Source organism: Pterocles gutturalis, unplaced genomic scaffold (assembly GCF_000699245.1).
Source record: "Pterocles gutturalis isolate BGI_N339 unplaced genomic scaffold, ASM69924v1 scaffold10269, whole genome shotgun sequence".
NCBI classification, from domain to species: Eukaryota; Metazoa; Chordata; class Aves; order Pterocliformes; family Pteroclidae; genus Pterocles; species Pterocles gutturalis.
The window spans coordinates 13855-41408 of NW_010130705.1; the positions used below are offsets into that span (position 1 = coordinate 13855).

Consider the following 27554-nt stretch of genomic DNA (forward strand, 5'->3'; position numbering starts at 1 on the left):
AACGATTGTATAACCGGTTGATAATATATGCTAGAAGTCAGCTTTGGTTCTCCAACAAATAAATATTGCAGGGGGTTGCTATCCAGTAAGTAAAGAAGAGTCAAGATTTTTGTTCATTTAGGATTGCTGTAAAACCTGTAGGAGTTGCAATAGAAAAAAAAAAAAAAAAAAAGACTGTAAATATTTTAAGGTTTAGGAAGTGTAGGCATACCTTTTCACCTTATGGTTGTATCTTTCTAGTCTGTGCAATTTACCTAGAACAATCAATACTTCAAATTTTTTCCAGTGTGAAGAAAATGTATGCATGTCAGATTCCAAATCAGGATAGAAAGTTTATTTCTCTTGTAAAAATTGATTTTTCACTTTTAATGGCACGGGGATACTTGTTTTCATGACTGAAAATGGTTTGAATATTATAACATGAGGTGGAAGAATAAAGGAATGTTTTGTTAATCTCAGGTGGACAGCTGTATACTGGGGAAATAAAATTTATAATGTAGTTTTAGAGTAGGTTTTCATGCAACCTGTAAGGTTAATTCTTAAACCACTGACTGTTTGATTTGATTGTATTTATGCCATTGGGAAATTGGGAAGGTTTCATGTGAATTGGACATCTCAATGAAAACTCCAATTAGATTTTTAAAAAGTTGGAGGGGAGGGGGGATAAGTTTCCTAGCATCAAATAACATTTGTAGGCTGACTTTTTAATAAGACTTTTCCTGGGATCTGAGAGCTTTACAGCTCTTAGGGAATAGACTTTTACAAAGAGAAGTGCCTTGTCACAGCTGCTTGGGTCTTTTGGTGCCTTCCCAACAGCATTGGTATCAGAAGTGTACTTCAGCACTGTGCTGCAGCTGCACAGAATATTTTGAAGAATAGCCTTACAGAGTATTTTCTGTATTTTATGTACCTATCTCAAAAATCTGCTGTCCTCAGGTGCTGTTTTGAGTCAGACTGACATTAACCTCATGGCAGACAATACCATAGCAACAATTCTATAGTGGTATTGCATTTCCTTGTTGTTTAGGTGGTAACAGAAGGTCAGCACCATGTGTCAGAGTTGAACAGACTGTTTGAAATTCCAGTGTTACAAGAAAATTGGTTTGGGGTCCCATTCTGCAAGAAGCGATGTTGAAATTTCCAGCAGTAATTTCTACTCTGTTTCCTCTTCAGGCTGAAATCTTTGAATGGAGTGTGAGTTCCAATGTTTAGAAGGCTTCCCTCTCCCGAACTGGCTGTGACATTTATGTAGGCTGTGACTAGGCACAGGAGGTTTTAATAAATCAGTTGTACTTCCTTTGAGTGTACATGTAGAGACTGAGGCTGAGTATTAGCCAGCCCTAATTCCATATTAATGAAGGGAGATTGCGTGTGAAGCTTGGCTACAAGTATAAAGTACCATCCACTGTTGCATGCCTTTGATTGCATGAATACTGTTGTGATAGATTGGATATTAGGAAAAATGTGCTCACTGAAAGAGTTGTCAAGCACTGGAACAGGCTGTCCAGGGCAGTGGTGGAGTGACCATCCCTGGAGGTATCTAAAAGACATGCAGGTGTGGCACTTAGGGACATGGTTTAGTGGTGGACTGGGCAATGTTCGGTTAACGATTGGGCTTGATGGTCTTAGAAGTCCTTTCCTAAATGATTCTGTGATACTGGCATGGCATGAATTTGTGTGCCTATTCTCCTGTCCATCCCAACAAATTGTCTGGGACTGAAAAGGCCACTTCTCCTTTCTCCTGGAGGTGCTTTGCATCAGAGAGACGCTCCCAGTATGTGTACTGTCTGTTCTAGTATAGTTAAGCCCTTTGCAGTGTCCATGATTTTGCCTGATATGGATCTCAGCAGAGATGACAGAAAGCGATCCTCTCCTACTACTCACGTTGGAGGTTAATTGGTTTCTGTGTTCCTGGAACTTCATTGATCTCTCCTGTCCATTGCTCTTGATGCTGTTGAAAGCTTACTGCAGTATGTGAAAAGAAGGAACCTTTTCAGCAACATTTGCAGGACCAAACTGTGGACAAATGTGCGCTTTGAAGGTGGAAAGTGAAGTGTACATATGCCATATTTTGTATGGTCTGTATGTTGAACAAAGACTGCTTTCCGTTCAGAGGGGAAGTGCAGGGAGACTCGGGGTGGATGCTTTGCCAACCACTAGCAGGTGCAGAGGGCTAGGCTAAATGATCATTTTAAAAACCAGGTAGGTCATCGAGCATAGCACTAGGCTGTGTCCCTTTGCTTTTTGAGAAACTTGGGAATGATCTCAAAGGTTGAAGTACTGAAATAAAAAAGCTTATTATGATCCTGAGATATTACAGAATCATAAAATTGCCGAGATCGGCAGGCATCTCTTGAGATTGTCCAGTCCAACCCACTGCTCAGGTTGGGGCTGGGGTGGGTTTTGAGTGTCTGCAAGGGCGAAGACTCAACAGCCTCTCTGGGAAACCTAGTTCAGTGTGTGGCTGCTGTCAGATTAGAAGAGCTGCTGCTTATATTTAAATGCAGTAACTTTATTTCTTGTTGAGTGCTCAGACAGGTTTCTATAGTCTTCCTCCATCACCTGTCCCTGGCTCCAGTTCTTGTAGGCTTCCTTGTTATGTTGGAGTTTTGTGAGGAGCTCCTTACCTAACCGCGCAGGCCTGCTGCCAAGTTTCCTTGATTTCCTACTTGTCAAGATAGACCATTTTTGGACTGATGGAAGATCTCTGAAAGTTAACTAGCTGTCCTGCACCCTGCTTCTCCTCAAGGCCATATCCGATGAGCTAAGCCAAAGGCTGCTCCTATGCTATGTGCATTAGCATACAGACACTTTGGGGGGGAGGGGTGTATATGACCACGCTGACTTTGCAGAGGCTATGAGAGCTTTACCTATCGTGCTGCGCTGCTGGCCTCCCCTCGTTTATGTGCATATGAGGGTGATCCCCCTTCAGCCCTGCTATAATGGTTATGGGGTCCCTCCTGCTCATGTCACCCTCCAGGCTTTGGTGGCCAGCCTGGGTCCACCACTTCCTCACTTGGTCGTTGGTTGTCGTCTCCTCCCTGGGTTGGTCAGACACTTGGCATAGTTGTTGTCACCCACCCCTGCCATTCAGGTAGTAAAGACAAGGACTGACTGTAGAATTGCAGGAGGACTTTGTGAAACTAAATGAGTAGGTGATAAAATGGCTGATAAAATTATGCACAGCTTAAAAATAAAGTAATCCAAGTCAGAAAATATCCTTCTGAGCTTATACACAAAATGATGGGTTCTGGCTTGACTTGGGAACAAGGTGTTGGCATTGTAACTGATAACCGAGTGTGAAGGTTGGTTTAGTGATCTGTGGCTGTCAAAAAATAAAAAAAGGCAAAACAAATTAAACAGTAGAAATCATGAGGGAAAACAAAGAACAGACCAGAGGAAAAGTCACTGTGGTACTGTACAGATCTGGGCTGTATGTGTGACTTGACCACAGTGCCCAGCTCCCGTCTCTACTACAAAAAGGACAGAGCAGAACTGAAGCAGGTTCGTATTAGGTGAGGAAGGAAGGAGATACAATAGATAACCATAAAATATAGTGTTATAGTGTCACAGTCTTGAGAGTGAAGAGGGATCAATAGTTCAGTGTCTCCTTCCATGCAAGAGCTGGGAGTTATCAAATAAAACAAACAGGTGGCAAGTTTAAAACAGACAAAATAAGATTGTTGTTCATCTGATACAGTTTGTCTGCTTTGACAGACAGTGATGTGGGGTTGCAAGCTGACATGAGCTCAAGGAGAGGTAGGGCTGGCTCATGGAAGAAAAATCTATTGATGTAAAGAGAAATCAAGGGCTGCTTACGTTCTTCTCTAGGCTTCTGTCTTTAGCTGCATCTGCAGCCGTGATTTTGCACTGGAGGGATTATGAGTCTGATCCAGTACAACTCCTCTTACGATGTTCTTCCATTATGAGTTCCAGAAAAACACAATGCTAGCAAGCAGTGAGGAGACATGCATCAGTTGAGGGTCACTAGACTGGAAATTCCTGGACTGCTGTTGTAGAAATTGCCCAAAGTCCATATTTTTTGAGACTTAAAAAGTCCTGAATTACCTGATGTTTTTAACCACTTCAGAAACCTTATACTTGCAATATTTGGTAGGTTTTTGAGATAATGTCAGCCTCCAGCTCTTCTCATCCTATTTTGATCCCTTGGCTCCATACATCTATTGGCCTTTATTTGTTATCTTTGTTCAGCGTAGCTCTACTTTTCCCGTCTTCCAGTGTATCTCAGCATATTTTCCTGCATTTATGAGGATTTGTGCTTATTCTTCTTTGGTCTTCTAAGTTTCAAAATGGGAGCAAATAGGGATTTCAGCACAGAGAGTAATGCACCATTTATTTGATTTAATCAACGTGATAAAGACTTACTAGTTTGCAGTACATGTCTGGGCTGCAGTTGAGAACTTTAAGGAAGCTCCACAGTGATTGTTACTGAATATGTCTCTAGAAAGTAACATGGGGGTGGGTGGGTGGGTGTGTCTGTGTGTGTTTTAAAAATCTCATCTTCCTAAATATTGGTGTTTTCTCTAAAATTCCTCTGAATGCATAGTCGGAAAGAAAATACAGCCCACATGACAGCTATGCTTTTCCAAAAACATATCACCCTTGTTCTGGGACTGCTTTATTTTTGTGTCTCACTTGAAATGCAACTGAAGATAGTCTCGTCTGATGTTCTTGCACAACAGAAGAGTTGTATTAGCTATAGTGGGAAACAGAGTGATTGCTCTGCCTCAAAACAGAGCATGAACTGAAGAAATGAGAGTGTTTTTGTACTCACGGTGACAGATTTGAAAAAGAATGGAAGAAATGTATTTTCATTAAATAGTTGTTCAATCTGTTTCCTGACAATGATGAAATCTTCAAAATCATTAGTTTGATTCAACTGCTGTGCATCTCTTGTAGGCATTAAGTACAATAACTCCTTTTTAAAATGGGTTTTCAAATGTTTATCCCTTATGTGAACTCAGTATTCAATTACTTCTCTTGGTTATCACTGTCACAGAAGTGTACCTAGTCCAAATAATTTGGAAATTTCTATTCTCTTTGAGGCAGCCTTTTTTTTCTCTTATGTATAATACAGTGATGAGTGTTGATGTCGAACTGAAAATCTGAGTGCATAGACAGGTCTTGTGTTTGTGAATACAGGAAGAGGAAAAACAAAAGGGTGCAGGAAAACCAAACCACTTCCTATACATCAATAAAATGTTTTTTCATATGTCTTTCTCCAGAGTTATCACATGCACATTGAAAATAGCAAGTTTTTCCTGTGTTTAGCAGCATCTCAGCGTTTTACCTTGCCTTTAGAACATTGTCACAGATACATGTTAGAAAAGGTAGTGATTGTGAGTTAAGATTGACCCTAAATTGTGGGTCGTCACTCACAGAGCAACAAAAATACTAAAATCCATACATGGGAAGTTCTGTAGTGTCTTTTATTTACGGAAAGAGCTGTATTTCCTTTCTGCAGTAAACAGACTTTTTTTTTTCATTTAAAACTTAACCACCCATCACTGAAAACTTGGGATAATGACTTCATAGTTTCATTGTTTGGGAAGGTGGGCAGCTGTAAGTATTACTTTTCATGGCACTACAGCGTTTTAAGCCTTACTGATCCTGAAGTCACCCTTGATAACACAAAGGAAAAAATGTATGGTTTGTATGGTTTGGTGTTTTTTTTTACGCGTAGTGTCTAGACATATCATGTGCCAGTTTCATTTCACTGTTGCATCACAAGCTTCACTGGTGGTGAATTTCTTCTGTGTTCTAAAATACTCTGTGCTTCTTGTCCTTAAGACAATTTTTAATCTATTTCAGTGTTTCTTTCCTTATGCTTCAGTAGTTCTTTCCTTATGCTGTACTTGGATATACAACCCTAAATTTTACCCTAAATCTAGATAAATTATGTGCCTAGTTTCACCTTTATCTGCCAATTCAGTCATGCACTTAAAAGGAGCAACTTTGTCAGACCTGACCTTCCTTCTCTGTATCTGTGCTGACTGCCCTTTTTTTTTTTAGTTACATTGGTTTAAATACTACATAATGTTTCCATTCTTCTTCACAGCTTGAGGTCAAGTGTCAGTTTGAGTGTCTGAAGTTCCTGGGCTTTTTCCTTGTTCTTGTATTAAACAGAAAATCTGAAGCGACCTGCCTGCAGTTCTCCAGCACTACATCTCCTTCAGTGAGCTATCAAATGTGTTTGCCAGAGGCTTTTCCTTACTTCTTTCACTGTATCTTTTGAAATGCTGTGGTATAATCAATGGCAGGGGAAGCACAGAGGGTTTCAGTGGTCCTTGGAAAGGAGATGAGTGCAGGACTGGAAGCAATTACGGCAACAGAATTTATGTCATTTATGGTTTTCAATGGGATGCTTGTGAAAAGGTAACCGGGCTGAAAAAATGACATAAATTATAGTTTGCAGAAAGATGGCTGTCAACCAGGCAGCAGCTCTGTCTCTGGTCTCTATAAGAGGGAGTCTCTAGTAGCCTGCTAGGGTTTCTGTCTGTCTTGTTGAGGTTGGTATTTTCTGTCAGTAAATTTTAGTGTAATTTGGTTGGTATTTTCTGTCAGTAAGTTCTAGTGTAATTCATTTAACAGCATGCTTAAATGGGATGCATCAATTCTAAACCCAACATTAACTTCCAATAGCAAAGGAACATTCTCATTTACTTTTTAGAAAAGCCAAACGTCAATTTCTAGATATATTGTGGATCTTCTTCAAAATGCATTCTTGTTTTGTTTCTTTGCTTCACGTGAACATTTAAATATCTAGGATGCAGGGACAGTTTGGTTTGGGTTTTGTTTTGTTTTGTTTTTTTTTTTTGCATGGGATTGTATGCGTGATGGTGCAGATATTTTGCAGCTTTATCTCAATTTTAAGCTAAATAGGTCTCTGTCGGGGTATAGATATCAGTATCATTGAATAGGAACAAATAATAAAAGACATAATATTACTTTATGAAATTATTTCAAGTAAGCCATGATTTTTGAATGTTCTAAAAAAAAAAAAAAAAACAGTCTAGCCATAGAGTAAAAATTCAAAGTTATATTTATCCATCAAAAATTTTTTTCATCTGCTTCTGGATATTTCATGAGTGGTAATGAAAGTAAGTCCAAATACACTGCTGTGACTTATGCATTTGGTGTACTGTATCCTGCAGAGAAAAAACAATGATTTGATCAGATTTTTAACAAAAAAATATCTGGAAGCTAACCTGGTTGGTTTAGGGATAACAGGTTTAGGCTACAGGAGCACAAGGAGAACAATGCCTAAAATCCGTTTTGCTGAATTGTTATTAAGTTGCTCAGGGAAGTAAGAGGATTATGATAGCACAAAGTAAATGACTTTAAGGCCTAACTGCAATTCAAAAAACCTTGGTTGTGAAGAAGAAAAGACTGATGGCAATAATTTTAGCAAACTCTTTGGTCAAGTAGCGCATAAAAAAGCTCATTTTAATAGATTGGTGGCATGGGTTCTAAGAAAAAACATTAGGGCTGATATTGGTGTAAAACAGACTATTTTCATCACTGGTATTCTTCTAGTTTTGCACTTTTTTTAGGTTTCAGACATTATTAGCCCAGTTATTTATTATATGGTGACAACCTACCTTTAATTTTTTCATGTCAGGGGTTCTGTGATAAGCTGTATTGCTATTTTAGACACATTATTTTCATCATTGTGGCAAATGGCACGTGTCTATTTTAACTGAATCAGAAAGGCAATATATGAATTTTTAAAATTGTCAGAACCATGCTGTTCTGTGGGTGGTTGCATGTGCAAATCAAGAAAAACACAGAACAACAAAGGAACATAGGAATACTTAGCACTGCGGCTTAGAATATGCTCGTATTCCCTTTTGCCAGTGGATCTAAAGGTTGTGTGTGCGTACACGTGCCAGAGTGGGTGTTTTCAGGAGGGAATTTTAGAGACTTAAAGGCCTTTTAAGGTTGCCTGCAAAAGGAAGAATAAAGATTTCTGAACCTGAGTTTCTTAAAGCTTGAGTTTTACACTAAGGAAGGAGTGAGGCTTGTGAGGAAATATTTAGAGCAGCAAAGATGAAATCCCAGTTTGCTCCCGGGAGTGTTTTTATACTTTCTCTAATGGCTATTGAATGTAGACATTGCTTCAGCCGGAAGGGTAAATGAAATGCAAGCCTTTAAGTCAATCTCCTGTGTGATGGCCTTCAGAGGAGATACTGGATAGGTGACCTATGCAAAATTTCGTTCCAGCAGGATTTCTTGTAAAATTCATTCACTTTTCCACTCTATCCTACAGAAATCTTGTCCCTTCTGAGCAATGTCATTTCTATCCAGGTTTCACTGGTGGTTTCTAGAGCGTCCTTCCCCCACCCCCAAATGTAGGTGTCTTTGGAAATGAAACTTAGTTAAAGTGTAAAAGAGGAAAGCTGGATGTGGTGATTTTCACATGGTAGCCTTGCATTTGAGTACTTGCTAAGGAAGCAAGAGAGTGCAGTGGAATTGCGCCCTGGTGCAGTGTTGGCACAGTGTCCTGGTGCTGTGAGAAATGCTTGTTGGTGGCAATGAGCAGTTGGGAAGTGACTGTGACTTCCTGAAGGGGTTCCTAATTTTGCCTAATTCTTAAATGAGGAGGCCAAAGTTAATGATTTTGACCAGTGTAGCCAACCTCGTGAACAAAATGGAAGGCACCTGCAAAGTTGAATTGCCACTGAGGAAGGAATCCTTTTCATTGTAATTTTGGTCTCCAGGGCCTAAATTTTTAAGTCCAATCTTAGGACCATGCATCCTTCTTTGTATGTCACCGTATGTAATTCAGAGCACTGTCTTTTCCTTCAGAAGGACACTGCCGTGCTGTGCTGATGATGTTGTAAACACCCTGCCTAGATGAATATTTCCTCTTTTAACCAGGGCTGGGATCTGTGCTCTCTTATGATCTAAAGCAAGGCCGTTATTGCGGCAGTTCAAGCTGTTAAGAAAATTTGAGACCCTATATTCTTTGCATTTTCCTTTTTTAGCATCTCTTTGTAGCACTTGCAAGGAACATCAAGGTTTGTTATAAAGAAACTCGCAGAAGTTTAGTGTGAAGATGGCTACTTTTTTTGACATAGAACAGAGTATTTAATGATGCTCTGCCACAGATCTATTTATTAAATGGAATCAGATCTGTATGTATGTGTTACTCAGAGATCAGACTTGTTTCTGAGATTTTTTTTTTTCATGCTTTCGGTGTATTAACTTAGGGAAAAACTCTCCATATCAGGACATTTTTGAAGTTTCATCCTACTGGGTCGCTAGCCAGAGTACTTCCAAGTAATTTTGGTGATGTTAGTTTTCACATGTGAACTTTATTTTCATTCAGCAGAGCATCAGCTCCAAAATAAATCTCACTTCTCTAAATTATGTTCAGTATTTCAGGGTCACTTATCCAGTCTCCAGTGCTATCACCACCTACTGCTGTATTAGATTTGAAATACGTTGCTGTTAACTTCCTCAGGACCAGGATTTCACCAGGGGTGTTCTGAGTGCTTTTCTGTTGAGTGAAGTTCACTGCAATTGGAAGGTTTCTAATTAAATGCTAATAAACCCAATATATGTGATTCTCTTAGAGTGACTGGTGTGAAGCCAGGCTTTCTCAGCTAATGCAAATATCTTCAAAATAGGTAGGGATCACCAAAGAGCATCAGTCTCCTTGGGTGGACTGGAGCCTGGTGTACTGTTTTCCTCTTATGTTATGAATTACTAAAGGTGTCATCACCTACTTAAAAAAAAACAACGGTTTTTGTGTTTACACTTCTTCTTATTTGAAATGGAATTTTTTATCATCAACAGCATGCTATTGTTGCTTGGTAAGCAAAGCAAAGCTTTATACAGAATTAATATTTTGCAGACAAAAAAACCCAACCAACCTAAAAGAAAACCAAACCAAACAAACCAAGCATCTAAAGAAGAAAAAAAGTAACCAGTAGATGAGATAAAAAAGATGTGTTTGCAGAAGAAAGCTCCTTGGATGCTGGATTTGAAAAACGAGCAATTATCTGTCTTGAAAGGGGGGACATACTACAATGAGAATAAAATCTCTGCAAACAAAAAGTACTGTAAATAGCATTGATTTAGGCACTGTTCTTTCTCTTCTGAAATATTTTACACCCGAGAAGTTTATTGCACAATATACTTCTGCATGTGTGCGTAATAGTGCACTTCTGTTGCAGTCCCAGGTTCTGTGTTCTTACGGATTTTGGAAATTAAGCCATAGGAATAGGATACTGTCTTACAGTACCTTCCTATTGCTTTGCTGCAGGGACATGTGCTGGACTATAAGTAAAAACTGGTTTGCTCTTTATAAATTAAAGAACAAATTCCTTGTCTTCTATTTCCCTTGTTTATTTCCTTTAACTAGTCATAGGTAGTAAATTAAAAAAAAAAAAAGAAACACCATCATACATTTATGTTGGATTAGCACACTGGAATGGGCAATTAGTGCTTTTATGTTTAGGAGATATTTGCAAATAAGAATAAATCAGGTGAAATTGTGTTGGTAGGTAAATCTTGGTAGGTGAGACATTGCCATTGAAAAGTGAGGGTTGAAGTAAAGAATTTTGCTTGACATTCAAAAATAGGCAAAACCAAAATTAAAATCCCACTCATCCTACACTAGAAAAATCGATTTGGGGGGAGAGGGAGAAAGTGTCATGTCGAGGGGAATACGCTCAGTATATACAGTAATTTGTAGTACCATATGTCTGTGTGTACTGTTTGGTTTTTACTCTCTTGCTGGTGGTGTAGGTTGAGGTTCTGTTGTACAATCAGCAGTTTCCCATTTTCTTCTCATCCCTCAAAGATTTTTCAAAAGTCTCAATACTGACAGTTTAAGGAACAATTTTTGTATGTGTGCTGTATAGCTTTTGAGTTTCTTTGTGACTGCTTAAAAGGTTATTGTGCTGGAAAGTCTTTTTGTTCTATCCTAGCTATTTTTTGTTTGCTGTTTCTTTTTTTTCATTATGCTAAGTTTCATAATAGGATCATCCGTACAATGTTATTCATTTTTATAACTGGATTGTAGTTCTTAAATGTAAGCCAACACCAGTTAGTAGCTGTTCACAGTTTTACTTGGCTGAGAGCCTTTGACAAATATGGTGCTTTTTTAGGCTGAACAAGACAATGGCCATCCTCTTCCTGCCTTTGCCAATCTGCATATCGAAGTCCTTGATGAGAACAATCAGAAGCCTTACTTCACGAAATCTACCTATGAGGGCTTCATCCTGGAATCCTCCCCGGTGGGAACGACTGTGTCTGATAACCAGAACCTGACTGCTCCACTCCAAATCGTGGTGTTGGACAATGATGTGGAAGAGGTATGTTTCTCGTTCTTTTATCCTGTCATACTGGTGTTTACATTTGTATTATTTTCAGAGTTCTTTCTTTTTACATATTTTTTTATTGAGACAAAACTATTCAGATCAATAAATAAACACCTCAATGTAATTGTTACAGTTTCGTTTTTGTTTCTGTTCTGAATTCAAATAGATTTGAAAGCATGTCTGAACTGAAAAACTAACCTGTCTTTTACTCAGCTCTCCTTAAGATTGTGTTCTGTTAGAGACGATGGATGCTTAGTGTGAAGAGGAAAAAAAAAATGCATTTTGTGAGAAGGATGAATCTGCCACACAGTGTGGGGAAATGGGAAGAAGAAGCTCAAAGTGGAAGGAAGTAGTAGTTTGAACAAACCTGGAAGAATGGGAGGGTAGGAGACCAGAAGTTCAATCCAGTCTTTGCTCTGCCTGGATTTTGATACTAACATTACTCATAGTAAAAATTGGGTATCTTCCAAAGAATAGTAACCCAGCAGTAATGATCAGCCTCATCGCTGGGTAGAAGTGCTCTGTGCAGTTTCCTATCCCTTTGGCATCACCTGGCTCATGCCAGCCCAGCTCTTCCCAAGTTTGTGGAATGATGCAAGTGTGTGTGAGGGAGGAGATAATCTGATGTAACTGCCTGGCTTTTAACAGCTGTGTCAGTGATTCGTGTAGTGCTTATAACCATCTTGCCCATCTTGTGGGCATGAGACTTCCAGCAGAGCAAGGCTGGGAGTGCAGCAATTGTACAAAACTCATACGAAAAATGGCCAAACAAGGTGAAATGACAGGTACCTTCTAACTGGGACTAGATAGTAGCTCAGGGGTGTTAGTAAGCACAGGTAATGCTTGTAACTTTTGCAGGTCTCAGTGTTCTGATGGCTTCATTGTCTTTTAACGTATTTAGTAAGTAGAGAGTGCTGATGAGAAGTTGACACAGATCCTCTACGTGCTTGTGCATGTTAGTTTCCAATAGTGACACTGGCTAAACATGATGTATTCAGACTTCTAATTGACAAATTGGTTGAGGTTATATTTCATAGTAAAATAACTCCCTGTATTCAGATAAATGCATGAAGAAATTGGTCGTCTTAACTGTCTGTCTTAAGAAAAAACCAAAACACATTCTAAATGTAAACCCAGTGAGAACTACAATTGGGTCCTGCTATAAACCTTCCAAAAATTAATTTGTAGATGTGTCATTGCAAACAGACCTTTAACTAGAGCAGCACTGCCAACTGCTGATATAATTAAGTGGTCTGTTTAAATGGCATAAATTAAATAAAGACACACGAGTACCTTAAGACCTGAGTAAACCAGAGCTGAGATGAGGAATTCAAACAGCGTGATCTGATTGCTGTTAACATTAGGCTTCCTGAGCCGCTTGCTTCCTGACTCTTTTTGCTTCCGTGGGAGAGTACTGATTTCTTCTGCTCTGGTGGTTAGGCTTGGTGAAAAAGCTACACAGTAACCAGCTTACTGCCTTGTATGTCCAATCTTGTTCAATCTCTCTTAAAAGAAAAAACAAAACCAAACAAAATAAACCCCAGGATTTAACTTCCAAGTTGAAAGCAGCTGATCGGCATGCTTATCCGTCACATACTGCTCAACTGCCAAGGTGTTTACCAATACCATATGCAGTAGCTTGATGAATGGACTCAGAGTGCCAGGTGATTTGTGCATTGCTCATTAGAACACAGAATTGATGTCATGTTTATAAGGTGTGCCAGCATGTGTTCCAAAGCATTTAACATGTCCCAGCATGCATTCAGAAGACAACCTGTGCAGTAACCCTGATGCTTCTGCGGATGTCTGCTGCCCAGTGCAGCATCTCTGGGCACTGGAATATGGCACAGGTCAGTTACTACTGTAGATTCTTCAGATCCTTTTCTACCAGACTGATTTCTTGGTTTATGCTTCCATTGTCTATTAAGTTGAAGTCAAGCTAAGAAGACGGTTGCTCAACATCTGTGTTTCTAGAGAACTTGTGCAAAATTTTAAAGACTTATTATTTTCCATAAAGGCATCTCAGTAGCAATCCCAGAGTACAGAGCAAATAATGGATAAAATAACTTTTAATTGTAACTACAAATGCAGGTTATGGATTTTCAATGATACATACAGATAAGGAAAAATGATGGATTTTTTTATCTAGGACTATGGCAGCATTTTAAATACTGAAGCGTTTTTTCCTAATACTTGCCTGATTGCTTATATCTTTCACTGTTATTGTTTGAACTTGTTTTGCAGCCGATATTCTCTCAAGAGGAGAGATCTCATAGTACTGCTATCACTGTATAGCACTTCTGTGACGCTCTAATAGTCCCATTACAAAATAATAATTCAGGAAATATTCTTCCCAAATGCAGCACCCCATCAATATCATTACTGAAACAAACAAAAGGGAAAGTCGAAGCAAACAGGCTGCTTCTCTTTAGAGAGAGAGAGGTTTTTTTTTTTTTTCTTTTCTGCGTCTTTCTGCTTAAGAAGAAGAAATAAAAATCTTAACATGGAATCACTACCGTAGCATTGTGTTTCTTCCTTTATTTGTGTAGGATGAATAGCTAATGTTTTATGCCTCTCTTTGAGTTCCTTGGAGTCCTCAAGGAATCTGTTTTTTGTTTATCTGCCCTGTTTTAAACAAATGCTATTGCTAAATAGTGGAAGCGCTGAAGGTGGTGACATTTATTTCTTGCCCTCTCCCAGGAGTGGCTCACTTGCATGAGGAACAGAAGATGATTTTTTGAAGACTTTTGTGTTGGTGTTTCATTCAGAGAGGGGCATAGGTCCTTTACATGTCAACTTGAAAAAGTCTAGGAAGTGTTGCAGCACTTCTTAGTGACTGATGTAATGGTTGTGCTTGTGCCTCAGTGCAGGGGCTGGGGAGGATTTGGTGGTGACTGAAAGAATTCAGAATTAAAGCACTGCTAAGCATCCTGGCTCTCTCATTAGTCTTTTGACATCTTTTTCTCCAAAGTAGATATGACGTAAATGGCGAAGAGCTTTTTTAAAAATATTTTAAATTGTACAGGTAAATATTATTTAAATGAACTCACTTTAAAGAAAAAAAATGTTGAAGGAGAAAGTTATTGATAGAGTGTCCTCGGCAAAGTGTTCTCAGACTGGTTTAGCTCCCCTGGTTTTTCAGTTGCTCAGAATTTAGACTTGATTTGTTCTCCTCCTTTGGTTCTGTTCATCTAACTGATTTTATGACTAAAGCCATCATGAACACTTCTCAGGAGGCTGTGCTTCAGATCCTTTTTCTGGTATCTAATGGTAATGTTAAAGATGCAGGAAATTCACTCCAGATGCTGTGTCTGCCTTGTGGATTCCATCTGAGCTGTTGGGCACCTGGAGGAGCACCTCATCGGGCCCTGCAGAATTAATCTCACACAAGTTAGAGAAAAGCAACGAGGTCAGTGCCAACATGATCTGACTGCAAACCCTTTGTCAGTGGGACTGAGAATCTCACTTGCCTCGCCCCTGCAAGACTGTGAATTGCAGATTTTTTCAACAAAAGACACAAGTGGAAAAAAATCTCTACTTACACCCAGAAATGAAGAGGGCAAATGCTGGAACTGTGTCTTCAACAAAACAACTCTCTTCCGTGGGCATTTCAGTGCTGATCATCCTCCACATGAAGAATGATGGAAAACCAAGATGTGTCATTAAATTATCTTTGTCATCGCTACAGCTTTTTGGAGAGAAGCCTGTGCTAGCTATTCCAGGAGCCCTAAGCAGTTCTGATACTCTTTGAGCTTGTTCTCGCTACCGCAGAGAATTTTAACAGACAAATATATTCCCTCTAAAAAGTCTTTGGGAATGTTGAAACACATAGAGAATATTTGTCATTGTCTGCTCATTCTTAACAATATAATATCATTTCGGTGTAATGTTAGTAAATTGTAGAAAAGTCTTTGTTTTAGGAAGAGCTGTAAGCACTTGTGGAGAAATGTAACATGAACATCTGCACAGGGTTTCAAACTTTCAGGAACTTCTCCAGAGATTTTCAAGCAGAACAAATTCAAACCCAGGCTTTGGAGCACTTTCAGTGGCTCATTTTGTTGTATTTTTGTCTGTAACCATTTTTTTTCCTCCAAATATAGTACTTTTATGATGCCTGTCAGTATCAGTGTTGTGTTTCTTTACCTGTGATCATTTTGTATCACGTGTTTTTCTTTGTAGGTTGCACCAGGTGCCATTCCCGTAGGTATTGGGTATTATTTGCATTATAATGCAAAATTACTTTTTGTTTGAATGGTGTGATTTACTTCTTTCTTTCTCCTGTCCTCCTTCATTTTTCTCTTTCCTGTCGGTGTTTTTTGAGACTGGGACTCACTTGTTTTGTGAAGCCTGCAAAGAGCCCTGTAAACACATTGGACCAAATTAATTTAGGGCATAAAGTTGTACCGTGGTTGCATTGTGATTGCTTTATGTTCATTAAATAATTATCTGTCATTATAGAAATTTTAAGTATTGCAAAAAATATTTTTTTTAATTTAAAAAACCCTACTAGTCAGTTTGAAGTAGATAACCCTTATCAAGTTTTAACTGCGTGCTTGAAATGGTCCTTGCAGGTTGCATGCATACTTTTTTGTGTGGATTTTGATTTTTCTACTTAAAATTACGTGCTAAACAGTTTATCAGAGACAAGCTACTCTACATGACACAGAAACGTAGTCAGAAATCACAGTGCTTAAGTCCAGGCCCCAAAATAAAATAGTAGTTTAAAAAAATTAAAGTATCAGAAATAGCATTGGCAACATAGATGGATTGTTTCTCAAAATTGTATTATCTCACAGTATCTGCCACATAAAATCTTTACAGATAAGTAGAGCAGACTGGTTTTTATGCATAAAATGTGATAAAGGTCTAAAAGCGTAACAATGACAAGATTAAGGAAATAAATTGCTTTGTAAGTCCGACATGCATGGAAGGGAGTAGAAATAGGCATTGGTTGCAGTAAAGGCAATTTAACTTACACTTTAGGATAAAATTTCTAATTCTAGAATAGCTAAGGAATAGGATAGATGACTTTGTGAGTGTATGGGATCTCCATCATTGGTTTTTCTCAAGAACAAATTAAGAAAAAAATACTGTTTGTTAGTGTTTAAAATGGCATGACAAGCAAGAACTGTAACAACTAGACAGGGTTTGTGTAAATTACATTTTTGAGTGACTTTGTAGTGTCTACAAAGTGAACAATTATTGGCAATTACCTTCTGTAATTTTTTATGGAAAAAAGAGACTGCTGTTTGCATTGCTAGCTGTAAAATTAATTTTAATTTTACCGAAAGCTGGCATAGTTGCAGCAAAGCTTTAGGCAATAGAAAACCACTCATTTGGAACACTTTGATATTTCTTTCATGTAGCTTTCAGCAACTGAAATGCTTTCTCATTTAAATCGTATAATCTTAGCCTTCCAAAACGTTTGCTTTAGAGTATTTTGGATTGCTAAAATGAGTTTATTTTTTCTCCTTCTGTTGTGCTAATCTGTCCTCGTAGCTTTTCATTATGACACTTGGTGCGTGTTAGCGTTGGCTCAAGTGTTCATGCCTGCTGTACCGTAGGTATTGGTGAACTTCCCAGTGCTCTGCTTTCTTTTTTAATTATGTAGGAATGACAATAATGACAGGGTAGGAGTTAACCTTCTAGAAGTGTTTTGGATTTGGGCTGAGCAAATGTTCAGAGAAGGACAACGTCATGCTACTTTTTGGATAATTTGTTGAATTTGTCTATTTCTGATTGTGTTGCATGTCCTAGTGTATGGGACAGGTTCTGTAGAGTTATTTTGGAAAGTAGCTGATAAAAGTACTTGTGTGGCCGCTGGATTTTCTATTGTGTTTTATTCATGGTCTCCACATTGTTTGGGGCAGTTCAGAACAGTTTTAATAGGACTTCTCCCCCAGCCTTATGTGTTTTGCCCCATCACATTTGCATTCTTCTTTTGTAACCTTGCCTCATCTAACAGAAATAAACTCAATAACTAATGACCGAGAGCAGCACATTAAGTCAGGTTACATTAACTATATTACATACAAGTACACAGAAATGTTTGCTGGAATACTGTTGGCAATAAAAAGTATCATAGTTTATTTAAAAATTTAATTGTAGCATGGAGTGACCCTTGCAATCTAATCAGTTTAATAATTCAAAGACATCTTTAAAGAGATGGGGGAATATGTTGAGAAATTTAATCCTGGTTACAATTCATGTTTCTGTCATTTCAACAACACAGATATCCCAGACAAGTGCCTTAATTTGTGGGGCTTTTCAGAAGCTTGGAAGTTATTGTTCTAATGAAAAAAACATAATTTAAAACTAGCAGATACAAGTATTTGTTTACCATTGGATTTACTTACTCCATAAGTTAAAGTGTATTTTAATACATTTTTCATCAAGAAGATTACATTTTTAGATCAGCAATGTTATTTTTTATTTAAATAGTTTTGTAGATTCAGTTAGTCACAGTATTTGTACTTTCTGCTTAGTTAGGTTTCACATAAAGCACTTGCATTGAGTAATTGGAAACTTAGTGGTATACATGATGTTATAATAAAATTTTTCTCATATTGTTTAAAGACCAAGGATCCGCAGCTCCATCTCTTTCTGAACGATTACAATGCATTTTTCACTGTGACTCAGAGTGGCATCACCCGCTACCTCACCCTGCTGCAGCCCGTTGACAGAGAAGTCCAGCAGCTTTACACCTTCTCGGTATGTGAAATGAGCTTGAAGGCACATCAGGCATAGTTCAGAGCAAGTGTCAAAAATATATTAGTTATAACATCGTTGTAGATAATTAAAAAGACACAGAAGAAGAAAAACAGTGAAGGATGAGCAGCAGCAATACTAGGGGGGTGGAGGGAGTTGCTAACTGGGGTTGTGTGCTCTTCCAAAATGCCTGGTTTTGGTGTGATAGCAATGTTTTAGAAACCCCTGTGAGCATCATCCCCATGGTCCCAGGCTTGTATCCTGCTCCTCACCACAGTCCCATGACACAGTCTGACTCTCTCTTTTGTACCCAACATGGCCTTTGAGGCCACCTTTGCCTTTTCTCATCCCGTGAGCTAGGAACGTAACACTTGTAATGGCCTTTCTGCTTTATTTTAGTACAAAATAAAAAAGGATGCTAACATAAAGCACAGCCAGCAGCATTTAAAACAAGAAAAAAAACCAAAACACTGAAATGGACTTAATACACCCTCAGGCATTTCCCAGTCTGTGAGTAAACATTTTAACAGCCCTAAAGCAATTTGCAAATGTGCTGTTGGGAAACCCTGTTCCTCTACAGGGCTTTCCAATCAGTGCCTCCTTATTTTCTGTCTGTTTACTGTCTGAAAGGAGAGCTCAGATTTCTTCTATGGAGTAAAAAGGCATCTAGGTTCTTTATGTCCTCCTTAAAATGCTGTATTTGAGGTTTAACATGTGTACAGCAGCTCCTGGAGGTGGCTGTGCCCAGGTGAGACTTGCAGAGTTTGGCTTGTGAGCTCTTGCAGCCTGCTCCTTGAGGGTGTTCAGCACAGCTGGGGACAGGCTCTTCCCTTCCAGACATGGACTGCAGCTCAGATCCCACCTGCAACCCTGGGAAACCGTTATTCCCTCTCATTTCTCCTGCTGATCTGCCACAGTATGTTTTAAAGGCATCGTTTCATTTTTGCTCTTGCCCTGAGCCTTGCACACTGCAGGCTCAAGCTCAGCTGAAGCCTCCTCTAATTGTAAGTGCAGACAAAAATGAAAAATGAAATGCTGGTTTTTGGTTGTCAGTACTGTATTTTCTCATAGTTGGGACTGTATTAAGAATACACCATTAAAGTATATTCCTGTTCTGCTTTTTTTTCCTCCCCTCCTGAAGATGACAGCTTCTGATGGTGTACAGGAGAGCGCCCCTGTGACAGTCAATATCCTGGTGATTGATGCAAATGATAATTCCCCAACTTTCTCCAACATATCATACAACGTCAAGATTTATACAGATATGAGGCCTGGGGAAGGAGTTATAAAGGTAATTTCAGGTCTTTTTGTTAGCTTTGTTAACTCACTCTTTGTTAGCAGTAGACAATCTTGTTAATACGAATTGGAAGTGTACTGAAAACAGATAGAAATAAAGTTCGTGTCTCTCCACCCACTTCATTAGTTACATAGCTATTAAAAAGTTGCTGATACTAAGTGATAGTTCTGTCTTAGATGAATAGCTGCAGTTCAGCTTTTTCATCTGAAGTTTTACAGAACTTTAAAATCTGAAAAATCTCAAAAGAAAAGCATATTCTCCTGTATTCGTGGGATATTGAAATAAAATATTTTGGGAGAACAGGTAAACAGTTTGGTAGAACATAACCAGAAATGTTTTACTATGTCATAAAACCTTTTATTTTTTTTACAGAAGCCTAGAGCAGTTTGTTTGTAGAGCAAATGAGCAGTGAAAAATGTGTTGAACACAGGCCCAGAGAGAGAAGTGGTTTTAATTAAAGTTTGCAAGCACTGATTTATGTTCCAGTGCAGCCTGGAGGTGAATCCTAGTTGCACTGAAGTTAATGGAAAAAGGCTTTCTTTGGGTGGTAATTCTTCTAAGATCTCAGCTGTGCTTCTGAGTGCTTCCAGTAGAGATGGATGAGAAGACAAGATGCTGTTAGTGGAGGTCCACGTTCAAGGATGGTAGAAAGCAGTGTGGGTACTGGAAAAAAAACAAATTAATCAGCTGACTTAGGTAACAAAATACCATTTTCTGAAATATAATCAGCAGCTAAGCATTTGAAGGCTGCAGTGGTTTAACAGTATTGGAAGAGAGTTCGGTGGCTGTTCTGGCATATGCCCCACTTGAACTGTATTGATGTGCTGCATTTATTGCCTTTGGATCTTCATTACTGTTATGCTTGTCTTTTCATCAGTCTGGGCTACAAGTGCTTAAAAGCATTAATGAGAGCCATGAGGACATTTTCAGCAAGATTTGAGGGAAAGATTAAAGTTTTAAACATAATTAAGTTTCTTCAAGCTTTGCACAAGGCTGTGTGGAGGGAAAAAAAAGACAAAATACTGTTGTTCTGAATGAGCTAAAGTGGGTAGAATTCAGGAGCTGTGCAAAGGGTTTGAAATCAGGAGCTGTTTGCAGTATCTCAATAAACTCCTCACTCTCTGTATAAACATGTGGATTTGGTGAGTACAATACATTCACTTGATATTTAAGGTACAGAGATACATACAGGGCTGAAAAAATTTAAATCATGCATAAGCAATCTAGTCCAACAGTAAATCGTTAGTGTTATCCCATGGCCTTTGTTTTGCAACGCATCAAGCAAAGTAGTGTGAGTATCTAAATGATTTTTCCTCTTAAACGTGTGTGTACCAAGAAACAGGAGACAGAAGGTGTTGCTAAATGAGATGGCAGCATGTGTGAAAAGAATAGTCACAGTACCCCAGGTTGGCCTTACAGATGCTCTGAGATACCTGAGTTGTATTTATAATATTTGGGATGAAGTAGAGCAGCTCCTGTGCTTTTCTAAAACAGCCGCAATGCTGAAGGATGTCTGTGTTCAGAGGGAATGGGCTGTTCTGAAGATTTATACTTCCTGGTGTTTCAGATGCAAATATTTTCAGATCTTGGAGGTGTGCAAAGAGCAGGAGTACAAATTCCTTAGGAAATTGTTCCTTCTGGGAAAAAGCAAGAGGGCGGCTCTGCAAGGCCATCTGCATTAGCCTGTGCCACCAAGATGAGCTTAGTGGAGACACAAATTATTTCTCTGGGGGCAGGTTCAGTCTGAGAGACTGTTCTGTTCTTGCTCCTCCACTGCCCATTGCAACAGGTATCTTTTGCCTTCCCACACTGATGCTGTGTAACTGCTTACATAAAGAGCATCCATCAGATCAATAACATTAGGCAGATTAGAAACATTTCAAGGATGAAAAAGCTTAAGGGTAGAAATGGTGAGAAGAAAAGTTTAGATGTAAATATTGTGCAGAGTGATTGAACTTAGCAAATGCCTGAAGGAGATCTGTAACTGGTCCCTTCTAGAATGACATTGTGAAGTTGGAAATGAGTAGTGGGGAAGTCAGGCTTTAAATTCGCCTTTGCTAAAGAGTAAAATTATTTTGGAAAACATAAGAGTTCTGAGAGTGAGCATTTTCCTTCCTCCACACTTCTGTCTGCAAGGTCAACATGTGGTTACTGCAGACTGTGAGTTTATGAGGTGGTCAGACATGGAAGGTAGATAATTCTGGCTGGTTTGGGAGATGGGTTCTTTTCCAACTCATCTTACATTGCCAGATGATCTGAGTTTATAAGCAGACTGACATAAAAAAAACTGAGTCACCCTAAGATTTCTGAATACTGTGATAATGCCAGTAGGAATGATTTCAGGCTGCTGGGATATTTGGTAAATTGCTCACCTTGTTGTTTTGCCTGGGCTGCAGGCACCAAGTCTTTCTTTGAGTATTACAGGAGTGTGAGAAATGGGATTTGTCTTCTGGAGTTATGAGTAGCCCCAAGTCCCTGGTGCTAGAAATACCCATGGTTTCCTTAGGCCAGGAAGGTGGATATGTGCTGCCTGATTGCTGTTTGCTTCTGCTTTATAAATGCCTTCTCAAATGGAAAACAGGGGGGTTTTTTTGTTTGGTTTTTTTTGTGTGTGTTTTTAGTGGGGTTTTTTTGGGTTTGTTTTTGGGGTTTTTTTACTGCTAATACAGTGATTTTGACGATATCCTTAGCTGCTTCTCTATATACAGAGAAAACTCATCTTGTAACCATATCTCATCATTGGTTTAAGAATCATTTGAGATGACGATCACCTGTGATAGTTCCCAGAGGAAAATGAGCCAAGTCAGATATGATTAGACTGTAAAATCCACTTTCTCTAATCAGAGAAGGTAGGTTAGAAAAAGAACACTGACCTCAGTGAACCTGTACAATCTCATAATCCTTTACGCATAAGCGCTGGCTTGCATTTAACACTGCTCAAACTTATTTTCAGAGAAGATCAAGAAAGGATTTATTTTGTGAAGCATGTCATCTTTCTAGAAAAATGTGAATTTCTGGTATAGCGGTGTGAGTGCGTTCGTGTAGTTGCCACTTTGCTTTAATTATCCTGAGGGTAATAAGGGGTTATGATTTTTTTCTTTTTTTGCTGTGTGCAGTTGCGTGAAAATCTACAAATAACCTGAGTTTGTACTTGCTTATTTTCCCAATGTGTGGGAAATAGTTTTGATTTTATTCCTGAAAAAAACCCCAAATGTATTTCTTAATAGTTTAAATTGTGTTTACTGTCTGGTACACTCTTAAAAAAAAAAAAAAAAAAAAAGTAAATGAAAAAATCTTTAGGCTCTGCTTGAAAATAAACCCAAATAGGAGGGAAAAAAAATAATCATAAGTGAAATTAAGTTTCTTTGTTCCAATTTTTTTTCCCCTCTGGGTAGTTAAAGCAAGGCGTTTCCTTCCTTTGCCTGTTGCCTTTAAGAGAAGTGAGCAAAACAGGGGAAACAAATTTATGTGCTGCTGAGTTGCACTGGTTTCATCTGGGAGCCTGGTGGGTATTCTACCTTTTACCTTCCAGTTGTATGTGTTAGCTGCAGCTTTGCATGGCTGCTTGTGTGTTTTTCAGAAAGTTGGAGGGTATTATACCCTTATAGGAGCAACCTCCGTCCACTTTCTGAGGATACAGAGCGGAACATGAAATCTCTGCTCCCTGCCTTCCTGAGCAGCGGGAGCTATGGCAGTACCATTGGGCTGTTGAAAAGAGAATTGGCTTGGGAAGTTTTTATTTCAGGTGTCTACTATAATTACTTGTGAGATTGTTTGAGACCTAGACTGAGGAGAGCATTTTCTCAGTTGAATTTATTTGTCTGTATATTCTGTCCCTTTCAGCTTGAGAATTTCTTATCTGAATTTTCCCCCTGCTTTTCTAGACATTTTATTGTGCTGCCTGAGAGGGACAATAGCTGATTGAGAAATCTGTCATTTAAAACAGTTAAATATGTGGTAAATAATAATTATCACTAGAAAGACTGATTAATAATAAACATATTAAAGTACTTAATCCCCTCTTTTTACATTATTATAATTTTGCTGTTCTGTTTTTCTCTTTTTCAGGAAGTACTTGCTTCCTGTGATTCAGATATTTAAAATCGTTGCGCAGTGATGATTGAAGTATGCAGCCATAATACAATAATATTTCACATAAGTAATTTAAATCCACTCTTTCTTTAGAGATCTCTCATTTCTATATACAGCATAAACTATGCAGGGCACAGAGAATACTGAGCACGAAAATGAGAGAGCTAAGAAGGGACACAGGATGGCAAAAACATTATCCACCTCAATCTTTGTGTTAATTTGCGTGAAGGTCAATGACTTCCTTGGCCCATGAAGAGATTTTGTGTATGTTCTCTTCACAGAATAACTCCTGACTTGGCCTTAAGTAGTATATGCTGTTCTTACTCTGCTTTAAATTTATTAAACCACAATAATCTATTTTAATTTATCTGTGTACGTTAATTTCTACCTCATTTCATGTTGCAGAGGTATGACCCACGTTCAAGGGCTCTCTTATAAGAACAATTAAATAACTCCATGATTGAAAATGGAAAACAAGCTATGCAGTGGATTAGTGCATTACCTGTCCACCTTCTGCAAGCCAAAACAATTGTGCCTGAGATCTCCAGTGCAGGTCTATTTGGAGGTCCTGCCCCAGACCCTCCTGGTTACACAGAGCACTTAACTTCACACGTTGCAGCATAAACGGCTTTTGTGCTCAAGGTCAGCAATGAAAGCAAACCATAAAACATGGTGAAACTGCAGGCAGTAAATTTTCTATCACTTATCTCTTGCTCACAGTAGAACTAGGTCTCGAGTAGTAACGGTAGTTTCAGTTGTACATGGGGACAAATTTTATTTAGAGCCATTAAATAAACGCCTCCTTTGGGACTGTTTTGCAGTTACCTCAAATGTGGCTTCTCAGTGCTGGATGACTTTGTCTCTGTTAAACAGTTTCTTTTAATTCCCTTCATACATGTGACCTAGCCATCCTTTTGTACAGACAAATACTAAATTGTATCTTAGAGACATGCTTGGGTATTCGCCACTTGGCATGTGCTCGTGGTTTACAGCTCTTAAACATCCACGTTGCTGTAGAGCCACAGAACAATTTAGGGGAAATCTTTGTAAAAGTTGTCTCCAAACCACACTTAAAGTTTTATTGATGTGGTTATTTGCAACCCTTTGCCTTAAATCCATCAGCATAATGATTTCCAACTACGAAGTAAACATTGGTAGCAGAAGCAGAAACCAAAACTGGGTTGTTTGCATTTCTCAGTAAATGCACTTATATACTCAAGTAAAAATATAATGGATAGAGACTTAATGAAATGTCTGAAGGAAGATACTGAAAAAAATATTTAACCTGCTCTCTGTTAGCGTTACATTTTGTTAGCTCAAGTTTAGGAATATCTCCATCACAATGCTGTTTAGCCCTGACATATAGAAACTCGTTACTGCTTTTCCTGGTGAAACTAATGGACGAGTTGTACTGCTGAGCCCTAGAAGGAAGAGCAGGGTGTGTAATTCCCATCTAAGTTCTCTCAGCACAGCATTTTTCACTGGTGTGCTGCTCTGGAGACCAACTGTACTGTTTTCTTGACACGGGTACGCAACATAAATGTGTACAGAATGTGGCTCTGGAGCCTTGCACGCGCTGGGCTGGAACATGTGTTTCAAGGGCAGCCATTGGGAGGTGAATCCATGTGACTCATGGCTTCTGCAGGATTTGCTTTAGGTCAGGATGAGTCAGACCAACTTTGCTGAACATTTAATTTGTTGAAAAATGTGGGGATACTGGAGAGGTTGGTAATCACTTTATCTGTTTAGGGCAAGGTCACTAAAAGTGTTGCTGCAGAAAGGTTACAGGTCAAATGTTGAAGACCAGTTTCCTCCAAGTGCATAGTGAGTCTGAACAGACCTTCTGTGATGACGAGGAATGTGTCTTCGTAAGCTGTAAGGCCGTCATTGTAAGTCTCCTTTTCCCTCCAAGAAAACTACTACTTGCTGCAGCAGAATATGCACCTATTTTGCAAAATTTTCATACATTAGATTTTAATGTAATGAAGCCCATGCTGCTGAATTAAAAAAGTTTCTTAGGAAAGTAAAATAAATCTTGTTTTGTACTTTTTTGTGTATATTTTAGGCTGTGTTTCTAAAATCTTGTTAACTATGAAGCCCTATCGGTCTGGGACAGCTGGAGACAGAAATTTATAGAATCATATATTATGGCAGCTGTTAAACTTTAATTCTATTTAATTCTGTTTTTTATTCATGATTTTGCCCCCAAAACGTTACTCAAATGGCTTATCTTTTCAAGCATTCAATATTTGTAAGTTTAATTAGCTTTATTAATCTATGTATTTGTGTAGGCAAATAATTTCCTTTTTTATGTCGTCACAGTAAAAACTGGCCTTGTTCCAAACCCTGTCATTAAATACTTAGGAGGTTGTATTTTGCATGAAGCCTTTCTTTATCTTTTTGTGTGTGTGTTACTTTTGAAGTTCAGTAGAGAAGGTTGTTACAGCACTTCTCTTAACTGTGTCAGTTTGATAGTCCCTCCTTGCGAGGTTCATGAACGCGTGCAGTTGTGTATGGAAACTATAGAGTGAGTGATTAAAGAAATGGAGTTTGAGAGGGGTTTAAGCTCTAAACCCTCGGAGGGTGCAGAAAGTCCGTTTTATACGCTGAGTTTTGATGTGTTGAGACTGACCATTGCAAGTTAATACATTGATATTACAAGACATCATATGGGTGGAATGCAAAGCACTTTCCAAAAGGGCAGTCTTCATAGGATGACTTTTTCAGAATTTCAAAAGAAAATAGAGAATGAGATTTGTTTGCTAAAAATAATGCATGGATATTAATTTGTTTTTGAAACTTCTAAGAGGAGGTGATTATCTGTTTCAAGATTTTTTGAGGTATTTCAAGTGTTTATCCTGTGTTCAATATACAGAATGTCTCAAAATTCTATAGGAGAATGAATTCAGATGATTTGCTCGTTCTAGTGCAACAGTGATCAGTTTGCATTGCTGGAGGAAAGCATCTATGAACAAGAAATTAATATAAATTCAGATTAGATAAGTACTTCTGTGCTGGAAATCTGCTTTGGATTTCTGTGCTGTGTGTGAAAGAAGCAGAACACTAGGAGAAAAGTGACTTGACTAACATGCTTTTCAGTTGATGAATACTGTGTACAACCTATTCCATGTTAACAAGGGTTGGTCCTCCATGGAGTAGCTCAGTCTCTACCAGCAGTAGTAGCTTGCACTCCTAACAAAGGTAAACCCCACTTTTGTTAGTATACCTAAATCACTTATCTTTTAGCATTTCAATTTATCCTGTTTAAGCTATTGTGAGCTTAGTTCTTGGTTTTAAGCAAGTTTTTTTTTATACTAAATTTCATGATTCACTGAGCCTATGTACATAAAGAATTGAGATTATCCTTTAAAGAAGCTAGACGCCTGAGGTTTTCAGATACTCCCCTTGGTGTTTAATGTTGTATGCAATTGTGATTAACTGCAATATTACAGCTCTGGGTTTCATTCTTCATCTCGCTTCTTGTTCTAGTGGCAAGGTTAGGTTCCTGCTCTACGAGTTCTTTAGCTGTCCTTGGGCCAAAGTGCTTTGAAAGCTGTAGGCAGTACTCCGAAAGGCTGTGACCTGTTGGAGGTTAAATGTGATGCTGTATTGATCAATAGATTATATTATATCCTAACATAGCAGAGACTTGAATGGGTTTATCTACCTGTCTGCACTGCTGTCAGCTTCGAGAGTGTCACAGGGGTGAGAAAAGGGTGTCTGGCAGGCAGACGTTTAGCCTGCTGTGTTGGTTGGCCCTGGCTGAGAATAACGTCTATTGATCTTGCCATTGGCCTCACAGTCATCACTAAGGTTTTGTGTCACCATGTGTTACCCTTAAATCCTGGGCTTGCAATCCTACGTGCAGTGCTGCCCACTGGCATGAGTGTTCATGTCAAGAAAGCCAAAGAGGAGAGGCCGGCAGAGACCTTTTAGGAAGCTACACGTCTATTATTTTTTTCATCCTCACTTTAGGAGCCATGCAGGGAATAATTTCTGAGGCTGGGATTTCTTATTGCTTTGTGCATTCCCGGTGGGCTCTGCTGCTGTACCTGCTGGTGCCCCTTGCCATTTCCCACCTCCAGCTGCTCAGCTGCAGGTGGGAG

General features: G+C 38.8%; 1 protein-coding gene across 1 annotated transcript in view; it reads left to right on the plus strand.

Moving 5' to 3' along the window:
* LOC104466785 (protocadherin-15-like) overlaps positions 1–27554 on the plus strand; it is a gene marked incomplete at both ends in the record, with an annotated part of 108892 nt that overhangs the window by 12788 nt on the left and 68550 nt on the right. Inside the window, 3 exons of the mRNA XM_010080321.1 lie at positions 11139–11345; positions 17928–18062; positions 19201–19350. Coding sequence (XP_010078623.1) covers positions 11139–11345; positions 17928–18062; positions 19201–19350 — 492 coding nt within the window. The remainder of the gene's footprint in view (positions 1–11138; positions 11346–17927; positions 18063–19200; positions 19351–27554) is intronic.